Below are 12,083 nucleotides of genomic sequence, written 5' to 3'. Positions count from 1 at the left end.
CATCTTTAAACAAAAATGGAAACAGTTCCCTAAGAAACAGTTTAGCATGAGTGAAGATTCAGATTTATACCTTGACAGAAATTTAGTGGAAAAGACAGACTAAACTGCTGTACAGACTTTAAAGGTAGCAGAAGCTGCAGTATGCTGTTTCATCTGTCAATGTATGATGTGTTGTTAGAAGTGCTGCCAAGTCCTTGGACTCCCACTCCGAACCCAGGGAAATAGTATGGTATTTCAGGTCACATCTGTCCATAATATGGAAAAAGGTTAGTTTTCAGCATCAGTTACTCATGGTGCATCAGCCTCTCGTGCTGGCATCTGTTCCTCACTGAGACCAGCACTTATACAGTCTTATATGTCAACAGTAAATAAAAAAATAGTGATTTTCATATAGGAGTTAAAATACATGCACTGCCTGGAGTCTTTTTCCAGGACGAGAACTCTATACTGAAGCGCTGTATGAACATTACAAACGTTTATTGCTGCAGACTGGCCTTCTATCAAGCTTGTGTTGAAGAAGTGACCTCGGCACGTCAGCTCGCACCCTCTGGAGCAGCTCTGCAGCCAAGCCGAGCTGCCCCGCGCCCCGGCAGTCCCACGCTGCATCACGAGGGAACTTCCTGCTACTGATAAAGGACGTTGTTTGTGCAATGCATTTTTGAAAAGGGATGGAGACGGACCGAGAGTTGTATATGAGAAAATACGTGGGGGAAATATAATTAGGGCAACACCTCAGAAGTATTTTGAGAAGTTGATTAACACGTCTTAATGCATGGGAAGACAAGAGGGGGATTTAGTGTTTTGTCAAAGGAAACCTTTGGAGCACCAGAACAGCAAGACCAGGCGACGACCTGCTACGCAGGATTGCCATGGCCTACAAAGGCAGCTCAGCGCCCGGGACCAGCACCGGGCAACCGCACACGGAGCAGCCGCAGAGCAGGGAGCCCAGCCCGCACGCCAGGACGGCCAACGTTGGTCCAGTAGGTCCAATTTTGAAAGACCTACATGTTACACAGGAAACCACGAAAGAACATGATATAGAAAACCTGCATCCTATTTTTTTTTCCTCGCAAGTTCTCGTTTCACATGAAAACAGGGTTATCTTGCATGTGGGTGAATCTGCTTTTATTTATTCTCCATCAGAAGTCAAAGCTTTCCAAGCACCGTCACACAGTTCGTTGCCATGGAAATGACCGTTATGCCACAAGCAGGTGCTCGTCTTCACGGGAGAGACAGCAGGAGTGGATGAATCCTAAAATGAGCTAAAGTACTTGTTTTCATGTACTTCTTATTACTAACAAAGCATGAGAGAGCTCAAATATTGCATACGCAGCACAAGTTCAAAACGATTTCCAACCTGAGCTTCCCCGACACACATCTACTGTCCAGTTTCAGCCAATCTCCAGCGAAGAAAGCAAGGAAAAAATGTTTATTGAAAACACTTGATCTAATTAAAATTCTAAATTCTTCACAAAAACAAAAGGCCGCAAGCATGCATCACTTCCCCTAAGCAGAAATAAGAACTGCATATTCACTTCTAAATATATTTTATGCAAGAATACTGGAAAGCAGACGCATTTCACGGCACGTAGCGCCAGCTGCTCCACAGCAAGGAAGGGCTAAAAAAAAAACAAACCCAAAAACCGTGCAGGCTTTTTTCTCAGCTGACTCCTCTCTCGCAGGCACACTTCCACAAAGGCAGCCAAGGCTACTTCTGGCCGTGACCTACTTCCCCGCAGCAGCGAGAAGCCCCACGGCCCAGCACGCTCGCATCTGCCAGCTGCCAGCGCTCGTCCCTGCGGGATCCCAGAGGGCAGCATCCTTCACTGGCACCCAAAGCAGAGGTTATTACGACGCGTAGGTCAGTGGGGCACTGTGGCAGCTCGCGGATGAAGCGTGCCGATTGTTTCGCGTGAAATCGTTCTCCGTCCTGGCTGTGCGTCTCACGAAGATACGACCTACAATCCCCGCGCATCAATTAGTCACGCGCTCGGAAGCCCCTTGGTCTGTGGCCGCATGTTCCTCTTGTTAATGAGGCTCTGACCCTGTTGGATACCCACCAGCCTGAAAAGCAACCAAAATGGGCTCATTTGGTTCTCTGCCCACACATGGGTAGAGCTGGTGACGTGCAGCAAGAGTTGTATTTAGTAAATACAGACTTTCCCGCTCCGTCAACAGTAACTGAGTTAGCGTTAAGATGTTCAGCACTTGGGGATGGGAGACCCTTCTGCACGGAACCCTTCTGATGGGAGACCCTCTGGCAGGAACGCGCAATAATCCAGTGAAGCTATCGCAGGGAAAAACTAATGTGTCACGTCCGAACTGGTTGGCAACACAAGGACAAAATCATCCAGGGCCGACGTGGCCATTTGGTAGGTTCTCATCCCACCAAAACAAGCAACACAGAGTTACCTCAAATAGAAGAGAAAGCCAAACCAAATACTAATACTAAAACGCAATGTTGCCTACCAAGTACCAAATTTAGCTTAACAGCAGCAAATGAATTTCGTATTAAATTCTTTGGTTCCTTTAAAGATGAGACCTGTTACTTTTTGCATACAATTTCACATTTTAAGGAGCCCTCTTACAATTTTATGTGCTATAAAACTTTCAAGAAATATGGGGATATGAATTGAAAGAATAGTATTGGAATAACTCCAGGTATAACGTTACTTATTTCAGATCTTGTAAGTGGATTTAATGATGACAAAAGGCATTGGAAGTCCTCAGCAAGTCTACACATTATGGGAATGTGATTGGAAACAGCAGCACTGTATTAACAAGATAAGCCATCTTCATGTAGTTTAATATTTCATGAAAAATTTGGGGTCAGCAGCCAAGAGGCCAGAATAGTCTCATTATACAAGGTACTGTTTCTGTGTTCAGTTCAACAGCAAAAATGGTAGCTATTTATCACATGGACAACTGTCTACCAAATGCTAAAAAGATACCCTCAATTCACATTCTTGGATGAAGCTGCTGTTTAACTGCAGCTTTCATCTACTACCGAACTGGTATGGAAATGGACACAAAAGATCCTTCATCACCCACTTCCAGACCACTGTATTTCCATATTTAAATTTTAATTAAATTGACACCATATGGTCACCAAAGCCTTGTCCAGAGAATCATAAAGATATGCTCGATAACACACATGGCTCACAGATACTAGCAATAATGTTGCTCTATCAAAGAGCACATTAACAGAAATTACCATGAGAAAAAAAAGACATGTCGTTTCATGTGCAAGATTAAACCTGCAGTCTTAATGCAGTCAGAAGTATCAACCCAGAGACCCACAGCCAAATACAACATGGTTCACGGAAAACAAAGCTCTGCAGAAGCATCAAAAAGCTAGTCTCCAATTTTAGTGAAAAACAGGCAAGTAAGGATCTGTGGGGAACCTCATGCTGCATCTCATTTAGGGCTAGAGCGTTTCACAGCTGCTAGTTTTTCAAGTGTCACAATCACAAAACCCCGTCCAATGTGCACACTTCCACCAAAACACAGAAAAGGAAAAAAAGAGACCATCTGTTTGGTCTGTAAAACCTAGATGTAAATACTTTTTTGCTGTAAGGGAAATAACGCATTAGGAATAATGCTAGACACATTTATCTGCCTGTGTCCAGAGCTGGCTTACTGCATAAAACACTGCCCATCACCAGCACAATCCCCATCAGCAAGGTGTGAAGGAGGCACGGCAGCTTGGCCAGTGACTCACGACACTGGAGGGTTTTAAACGTCTCCTTTTGATAAAGCACTTGAACGGTAAGTCTAGGCAAATCTCATCTTCTTCGCCCTCGCTGTTTCCCAAAGATACAGGGAATTGAAAAATAAATCCCCCTTTTAGGACAGATAAAGGCTAACTCTTAGTGGTGCTGGGTGCACCACTGTAAAACACACAGATACGACTTTGGAAGAGAAACAGCCAACTATCCACGTGTTCGTCAGTGACAAAGGAGAGTGGGAAAGTTTCAGAAAACCCAACAAAAAAGGAGTCCTCTTCCAGGTCATCAGCCTCGCCAGGGCCTTCATCGCCTTGACACCCACCCCCCCGTCTTTCATGACCATTTCCAGTTATAACACACGACTTTCTGGTCATTCCTCCGGGCAGGAATCACGTCCTCGTACGTTTCTATCCAGGGGCCTTGAAAATTTATGGTCGCTAGTCAAATATTAACTCATTTAGACTGTTGACTAAAAGCTAATAATTTCAGAAGCAAATGAGGTAAGACAACACGGTTCAGTCGCTGCATATTGAAGAGTTCGTCTCGTTCAAAGTGGATTCTAGGCATCTGAGCAGCAGCCTGTGCCTGCCGTCCCCAGACAAAAACGCACCTGGAGAGATGCTTAACGATGCTGGCTGTAACCATCCGTGCCTGAAAGACTGCTACAGGCCGCAGAAATACAGGCAGCAACATTCGGCTGGAAGCAAAAAAACCCCAAAAATACCACCAGCACCACCAAAGATAAAAGGAAGAACCACTGCTCATCCTGGCTAACTCTTATTTATAAGTAAGTACCTGCTTCTGAATGACCCAAGCTATCAAGAGAAAATGCAACAAATGATCATATTCTGACAGCACCCTTCGTGTCTCAACACATCCACCGAAGCTGTGTTCTGCCTTACGCGATCACATGTAACATATCAAAGTATTTCAGGAAGAGATTAGCAAATATTCCCATCACCGTACCAGGCATTCACCCAGCATTTATTGTGTATGATTAAGATTAACTCTCTTCAAATAAATTAAAATTAAACAGATGTGGAGAAGGACAACTGTGACCATTTAGGGTATAGAGAACTTAAAGGCAAGAAGAACATCTGACAGGAAAATACCAGTCTCAACAAGAAAATGTCAAGAAAGCACTAAATTCCTCCCTACCAAATACACAGCTGTAAACACTAACAGAGAGAAGAACAGTTTTGGCACAAATACAAACGAGACTAAGCTGGTCAAACCCAAAATTTACAGAAGATATCTATCAGATGAAAAACCATCAGAGGAACCTCTCGGCAGTCATAGCAGGAAGAAAGCAAACACCGGTTCAAGACAGAGCACGCAGTTTGCAAAGCAGGCTGCGAGAGAGCCGAAGATCTCAGAGAGTCTTCCAGTTTTCTGTTCCTGATCGTTTCACCCATCTTTCTGCAACAGCTGAAAACCAACTAAGCTGGATTTGTCTGAATCATTTTTCAACAACAAAGCCTCCCTTGGTTTTACTTCTGTAAGCTTTGTTCTCTGCTCTGCAATAAACTATTACTCACCCAGAACAAAACCGTATTCCCACCCCCCACTGAAACTTTTCTTACAAATAAACAAGAAAAAAACCCTCCCGCCTTCACTTCAAATGTATGGGGAAAAAATAAGGTTAACAAAAGGGAGAAAGAGGGGCAACTGACATTTACCCCGTGCAGTATCCGAAGACTTCACTGAGTTGCATCAGACAAATTCAGAAATAGACTTTGAATTTCAAAGCTGAAGATGTGCCGACTTCTGACATCTATGTGAAAAGCGTTCTCTAGAGAAGAATTAAAATTCTAATTTATATATCAGTTATGCTACAGCCAAATGAGACCTGAAGTTACTGATCCACCTAAATGATCACTCATTTCCAAAGCCCCAAGGAGAAGATGTAGCAGACTACTTGGATTTCAGGCACGGTGCTCTGATGTTGAGGAAAAAAAAAAAACAAAACAAACCAATGAAAGGGGAATATGTCTCACTTCTGAATTTTTCTACATAATGAAAAATATCTCAACTGGTCAAATTATTTTCCTCTTAATTAGACAGTCCCAGCACTCTAGATGTGGAAAACTGATGGGGAAATAGCCTGCCTATGGAGGGCTGCACAGCATTTTCCTCTCAGTATTTTATATCTAGACAAAGAATGAAAATGCTCAGAGTAAGCACAATCCGTTGGAAACAGTAAGAATGAAGAAAACGTTTCAAGAGGAAAAAAAAAATGAAAAGTCACAAGGAAAAATCTGATTCCTGCTGCAGTGTGCCATCTTTAGAAGACCATCAAGATCCTAAGACAGTATTACCAGCTTGTTGCAGAAAGGTCTAGACAAGTGCTCTGAACGTGCCTCACACGGAACTTTATCTACAGCGATTACATTTTCCTGACAATGTCTTCCAACGGCAGCTACTGCTAGGCTGGCATGAAAGAGGTCACCTTCAAACCACAAACCCTTGTCTGATGACGTCCATTATTTGCTGCTCATTATCTAGAAACACACCTGGAACAGCACAATGAAAGCAGCAATCTGCAGTAAATCACCACACAGACCCTACGAACGGCGTTAAAGGCCGTAGTCGCTGTTGATTCAGCCAATACGGGTCACACGAAACCTGCACTCGTCCTCTCCCCCGTTCAGTCCGGTGACCCCTTCCACTCAGCTCATGGCTGGATGAGGTTTGTTTGCGATCTTGATCTCGACACCTCTGGCTCAGCAACGTGTGAAGCTCACGCAACCCACTGACAGGAATCCGTTCCTGAAACACAGGGGCTCTGCGCTGATTATTTGGTAGAGGTGGAGAGCAACTTGTAGTGACCTGTAAAGCCTTGGCTGGAATTTAACCCCTACTTTAACCCCTGCTCCTACAGTACCTGATACTTCTCACGCTCCTGACAGGCTGCAGTTTCTTTATTCAGAATATTGCAGAAGACGACAAAAATACCTAAGCCCTCTTTCTCATTATGTTCACTTCTCGGGTGAAGAAATAGTTATCAGTGCTTTCTATTTCCGTATCTGTGCTTTCAAAACACGTACACGGTAAAAACACTTCTACGTTTAAGGAAGTTTCACCTTTGCTCTAATTTCTGCATCCTTTTCAGGCAGGATTTCCCTTATTTAGGCAGCCAAAGACTTTTTTAGTGCATAAAAAAAAGCGCTGTAAGGTTGTTTGTTCATTTTTAAAGTGGGATTAATAAATTCAGCAGTAAAAAAGTAATCTTCTCCGTATCCTCTCCATTAACCTGGTCAGCAAGCTCCTCTCACGGGAAGACCAGCAACTGATTTCTATAAGACTGACTGAAATCTAGTTGAAAAAATTGAAAAGAAACCATGCTTTCACAATAAAATGAAGTAACAATAGCCGCCAGCATTTGGGAGAGGAATTAGCTAATAAACATATTTAAGGAATGTATTTGAGAATGACTTTCCAAAGTTTTGAAATAACAGACTTGGTTGCAATTTTTCCTTTTGAGCGTAAGAAGTTACTGGTTTTGAAAGTGCCTGTAATCATTCAGGCAAGCATCATGCCACCGGCCTTATTTCAAACGAATGATTAAAAGAACGGGCACTGCCTACGTTCCTGGGTGAGCAGCGCTGGAGCGCGGAGGTGCCGCTACGGGCTCCTCACGGCTGCAGGGCGCTGCAGGCACGGGACGCGTGGATCAGGCAGGCTTACTGCGTGAGGCAGGCACCCGTACCGCCGCGATTACCTGATCCCATCAGTCGTAATCTCACCCCAAGTCATTTTTATTTGGTAAATACAGGATTAAGAGTGTGGGGGAACAACAGCAAATATTTATCTTGTACACAGAGCAAAACTTTGGGTACAGCTCTCTCTTTTAAGAAGGCAGATGTCCCACTGGGGAAAGCCAGAGATTTTCAGCCTTCCGACTCCAAAGTTAGCCCTCCTTTTCCATGTCAGTGGCTCTGCCTTCTACTACTTCTTCATACGCCCCAGACTCCTTTTCATGGTTATCTTCAGAGGCAGCCCAAGCAGGCGGCTTTCCCAACCCTAAAAAAAATGCTCAGAATTCATAGAAATTTTCCTATTTAACCTAGTAAGAAGCTAAAACCTTGTGACACTGAAGAAAAAGCTCTCTCTGGCCTGTAGGTCTGGATCCTAACCTTGCACGAGACAGGGCACGACACAAATTGCGCTCTGCCTCATTTGGAGCAGAAATGTGACTCCTGGTCTCATACACCTACCACACAGCATCTCCAGGTCTCTCAACCTGAGTCTTGGGCATATGTTAAGTCCAAGCTAAATTAACTCAACTGAATCCTGTTTGCCCTTCAAGACATACATACGCAACAACTGCACAGCTGCACGTGGCCCTCAACATGGGGACTGCCTCTCCGGGTTATGCGGGATCAGCAGACGCATGCATTTTAGTTTGCTCTGAGCAGTGCAGAAAGAATTCACGTAGGTAAGCACTCTATACGAGTTTAAAAGCAGATGCACGTAAAACAGCCACAAAATTTACTTTGGAACAAAGCCTTAGAAGCAAACACCAGAGATTAACTGACTTTCAACTGTCCAAAATAACTAAATTCCCACAGAAAAGGGGGAGCAAGGGACAATGACCTTAGCTATTTCTGATACAGGGGAAGAGAGATATTTGCCCAAGGTTACAGAGCCTTGAATGGGGCCGAATTACAACCACAATAACCTGGCCTGCCCACAGGCAGTTAGAATGTCACTGAACCAGAGTGAAAAATAGGTATTTACATCAGAAACATTACAATGCAAAGGAGAAAAATAGCTCAGCCCACGTACAATGTATCCATGCAACAAAGAACAATTTCCTTGAAATTCCTGTCAAAAGGCACGCTGATCCATCATCTGTTCATATTTGAGATTCCAACAAACCAGACACGCTCTGACCAATCTCACTTCTTGGAAACAGGTACTCCGGAGCCCAGCTGGCTGACTTGTGTGGGCATGCTGGTCACTGCTGTCATATCGCCGCTACATGAAACGTTCTGGCAAGCTTGCAACTATCTGCAAGCCCAAGAAGCCAAAGCGCTGTTCTCAGTAAAAAGGAATGAGCTAACTATGACTTTCCTCTCCATTTTATGCAATTTTAGTGTAAACGTAAGCTAGAGCAGTGTCCTGACAAAGCTGACCAAAAAAGTAAGTGAGCCAATGCCATCTGACGGGCTGTAGTTCAGCTGCAAGAGATGCGCTGTTTCTTCCAAAATTATTGGTGTAGTAACAGAAGCATTTTTTACCGCAATGCATCACTAAAAAGGGAGAAAAAAATAAATCTAAAGTTACTTTCTGGAATAGCTCACGGGAAACTCTAGACAAAGGTCAACGGTGATTTGTTTCTCCTAAACAGGTATTGGTGTCCATACTGCACCTCAGGAGAATGTTCAGAAAAGCAAGAAAAAATAAACTGCAAACTATGAGGAAGTATAGGGAAGGAAACCAAAAAAATTCAAAATATTTTAAACATATCAAAGAATAACTGCGATCTTGGCAATGCAGAATTTTTTTAAAAAGGAAGGCTGGCCCAATAGTTTAGGACTCAGAAGAATCAGAGAAGTCACTTGTAGATGAGTTCACAAACATCCAATTAATAAAAGACTAGCACAGTCCTACCCCCTGGGAGCACTGCGAAGATAAATATATTAATGATTGCAAGGCTCTCCAATTCTCTGCTGGGGGGTCCACTTCAGAAATAAGACAGCTAGACAGAATTAGTGAGTATCAAGAGTGCACCATTAACAACGCCGCTTCCAAGTAGCCTATTGACTTCTCTAAAATGTTTGGCCTGTAGCAAACCATAACAACAGAAGTACAAGTCACAAAGGATTTCATTATCATTTTTAACTTCAGGATTAAAAAAATGGAAAAATTCTCCAGAGCCTCATCACTAACGACGAATCATCAATCTGTGCAAAGCAACTTCATAAGGCACCGTACAAAACGTGGCATAGCAGCTAATCTGGCTCAATTCCTTTTATAAACAAATCCAGAGTCTTAAGTTTCTGTAAGTCACCAGTTCATTACAGAAGATATTTTCTGGTTTCTACAATGAGCAAGCTGTACAAGTAGCAGAAGGTGCACACACAATGACAGATTAAATAGAGGGCAGTACAGCCTGGAGGTGTCCAAGCTCAACTCACTGATCTCCTCTGCCACCTACCCTGCCTTGTCCCAGCACCCCCATCCCCTTCCTGCCCAACGCCATCCTCCCCTTCCGAAAACCAGCGCTGGCCCTCTGGGAAACAAAGGCTAAATCACAACACGTCCTTCAACTCTTCAACACGTCCCACTCTTCAACTCTTCTCCACAGGGCTGGATTCAGCAAGGCTGTGTGCTGTTCTGGAGAGCAAGCATCTCCTTTTTCTTCCTAGTGGTCTGGAACACCTTCGTCCCGTGGAGGACAGAGCTGTACAGCACAAGTCCACCACTGAAGAAAAGGGAAGAAGAAAGGGCTCCCCCAACAGAGAGACACTGAGGAAAAGGGGACGCTTGTTGAGGAGAGCTGGAGGTGCACTGCAGATCAACTACAGAAGCACAAGTCTGGGTAAACTAACAGATCTCAAAGTCTGACTTCGTTTGAGCATTTATGGTTCACCAGGTACGTTCTGCACAATCTCCCTTTCTCGACATTATACGAGGCCACCAGACAATCGCACCTCTTGCTTAGCATTTACCCAAAGTCATTTTCAACCACATCACGGTTCACAGTCTGAAATGGGAACAGGTGTCACGGAGCTGCTCGGAGTGAAAGACATTGCTCTGGCAACCCCCCAAAACCCCCAACCACTGCACAGAGCAGCAAGGCGGCCAGAGGCTGGTGAAAACAGGTGAAGTAGCTTTAATTCCATTCCTTCCCAACAATACATCAGCCTCTCCATGTGTGAAGAAAGACTTTCAATCATCTCTCCATCGCACAAACACACCTGCAGTTTGCTACAACTGAAGATACTGAGTCTCAGACAGCCTGCTCATGTTTAGAGTTTGGAATGCTGCCTCTGTATTTAGCTTCTCCTCGTATCAGTCTGCTGGGAAAATCTTTAATCAAACACAAGATGTTTCAAAGGTAATCTCATACCACAAAGCCATCTGCAAACCAACCAACAATCCTGTGCCACGGCTGCCACCTAATGCTCTGGAAAGTAACTGCACTTACTGAAGGAAAAGACAACGTTCAGTAGCTCAAGCAACAATTTCCGTTTAAAATTTTCCTCTATGCTCTCACAAACAATGCACTCTCTTTTAACACACCAGAAAAAAAAAATTATTCCAACAAGTAGATATATCCAGTACTTCATATTTATCTGGTGCTTTACAACTTTACTTTATGAAAGTAATCCCTTCATAATTACCATTTATGCAGAAAAAGGGGGGAGAAAACCCACTAAGGCGCAGATCATAGCGTGAAATCCCAGTCTCACAGTGAACTATCACGACAGAGGCAGGTCAGCAGCTTTCTGAAATATACTGTCAAGATAACTCAAAAGATTTTGCAGCTTAAGCTTACCACTCGTGGTATCATCTATTAATCTCTTTACTCTGATTAAGCCAAATATCCTTTTGGTTAGGAAACACCGCTGCAAGTTTAATCACAGACGGAGAGGTGAGCTTGCCAGCCCCCTGCCCTGTACGGACTAGAGTTCTGCTTATACGAGGCAGCAGTACAGAGTCGTTTCCGTCAACGACCAGTCAGGCTGTCTGGGCATCACCAGCAGTAACAAAAGAGCTCGTATTTCCATCTATACGGGTTTTAATTATGCCACCCCTGTAAGGAAGGGAAGATACCCTGGGAGCCTACATAAACGAACTGCACATTTCCTCTGCCATACTATTTACAATCCAATGCAAAAAAAAAAAGTATATATATAATGCTCTCCTCTTCCTCCCGCACACACAGTCCAAGGCTGATTATTTTCTACTACAAAGATCATTAGCAGGATGACAGCGAGGGGATACCAGGTCTCAAATCCAGAAGCCCCCCCCCCCCCTTTTTTAAGCTAAAAAGAGATCCCTAGTAAATCTCTACCTTAATTTCAGCAAACCTGATCTCACAAATATCATACTTCAAACAGCACTCCCATTCAACTTCTTTTGCTTTCATTAAGGCATTTTTGTTTCTCCCACACATTCAATAGGAAACTGAGCATAAGGAAAGCAAAGCCATCATGTGAATACACCCATCATTACTTACTTCTCCTGTGATTGGATTGGTTCCATATTTCTTTATCCAAGGAACAATGCTCCTGAAAAGAGAAGGGATAAAGTAATAAGCGACAAGCACCATCAGAAACCTCTACTGATGGGCATGATTATTTGGGCCAACTTGGGCATGACTGGGCCAATCATGGGCATGAC

The 12,083-nt window shown here is 43.7% G+C and overlaps 1 protein-coding gene across 3 annotated transcripts in view; it reads right to left on the bottom strand.

Moving 5' to 3' along the window:
• The window catches only part of PPIL2 (peptidylprolyl isomerase like 2), a 74,795-nt gene that overhangs the window by 60,721 nt on the left and 1,991 nt on the right, over positions 1–12,083 (bottom strand). For all 3 annotated transcript variants that reach the window (XM_075515776.1, XM_075515777.1, XM_075515775.1), the window contains exon 5: positions 11,920–11,971. In XM_075515776.1, coding sequence (XP_075371891.1) covers positions 11,920–11,971 — 52 coding nt within the window. The remainder of the gene's footprint in view (positions 1–11,919; positions 11,972–12,083) is intronic.

The sequence above is a fragment of the Mycteria americana genome, chromosome 13, assembly GCF_035582795.1.
Source record: "Mycteria americana isolate JAX WOST 10 ecotype Jacksonville Zoo and Gardens chromosome 13, USCA_MyAme_1.0, whole genome shotgun sequence".
NCBI lineage: Eukaryota > Metazoa > Chordata > Aves > Ciconiiformes > Ciconiidae > Mycteria > Mycteria americana.
Note: the sequence above shows the minus strand (reverse complement) of the source record. Positions and strands in the feature narration are given on the sequence as shown.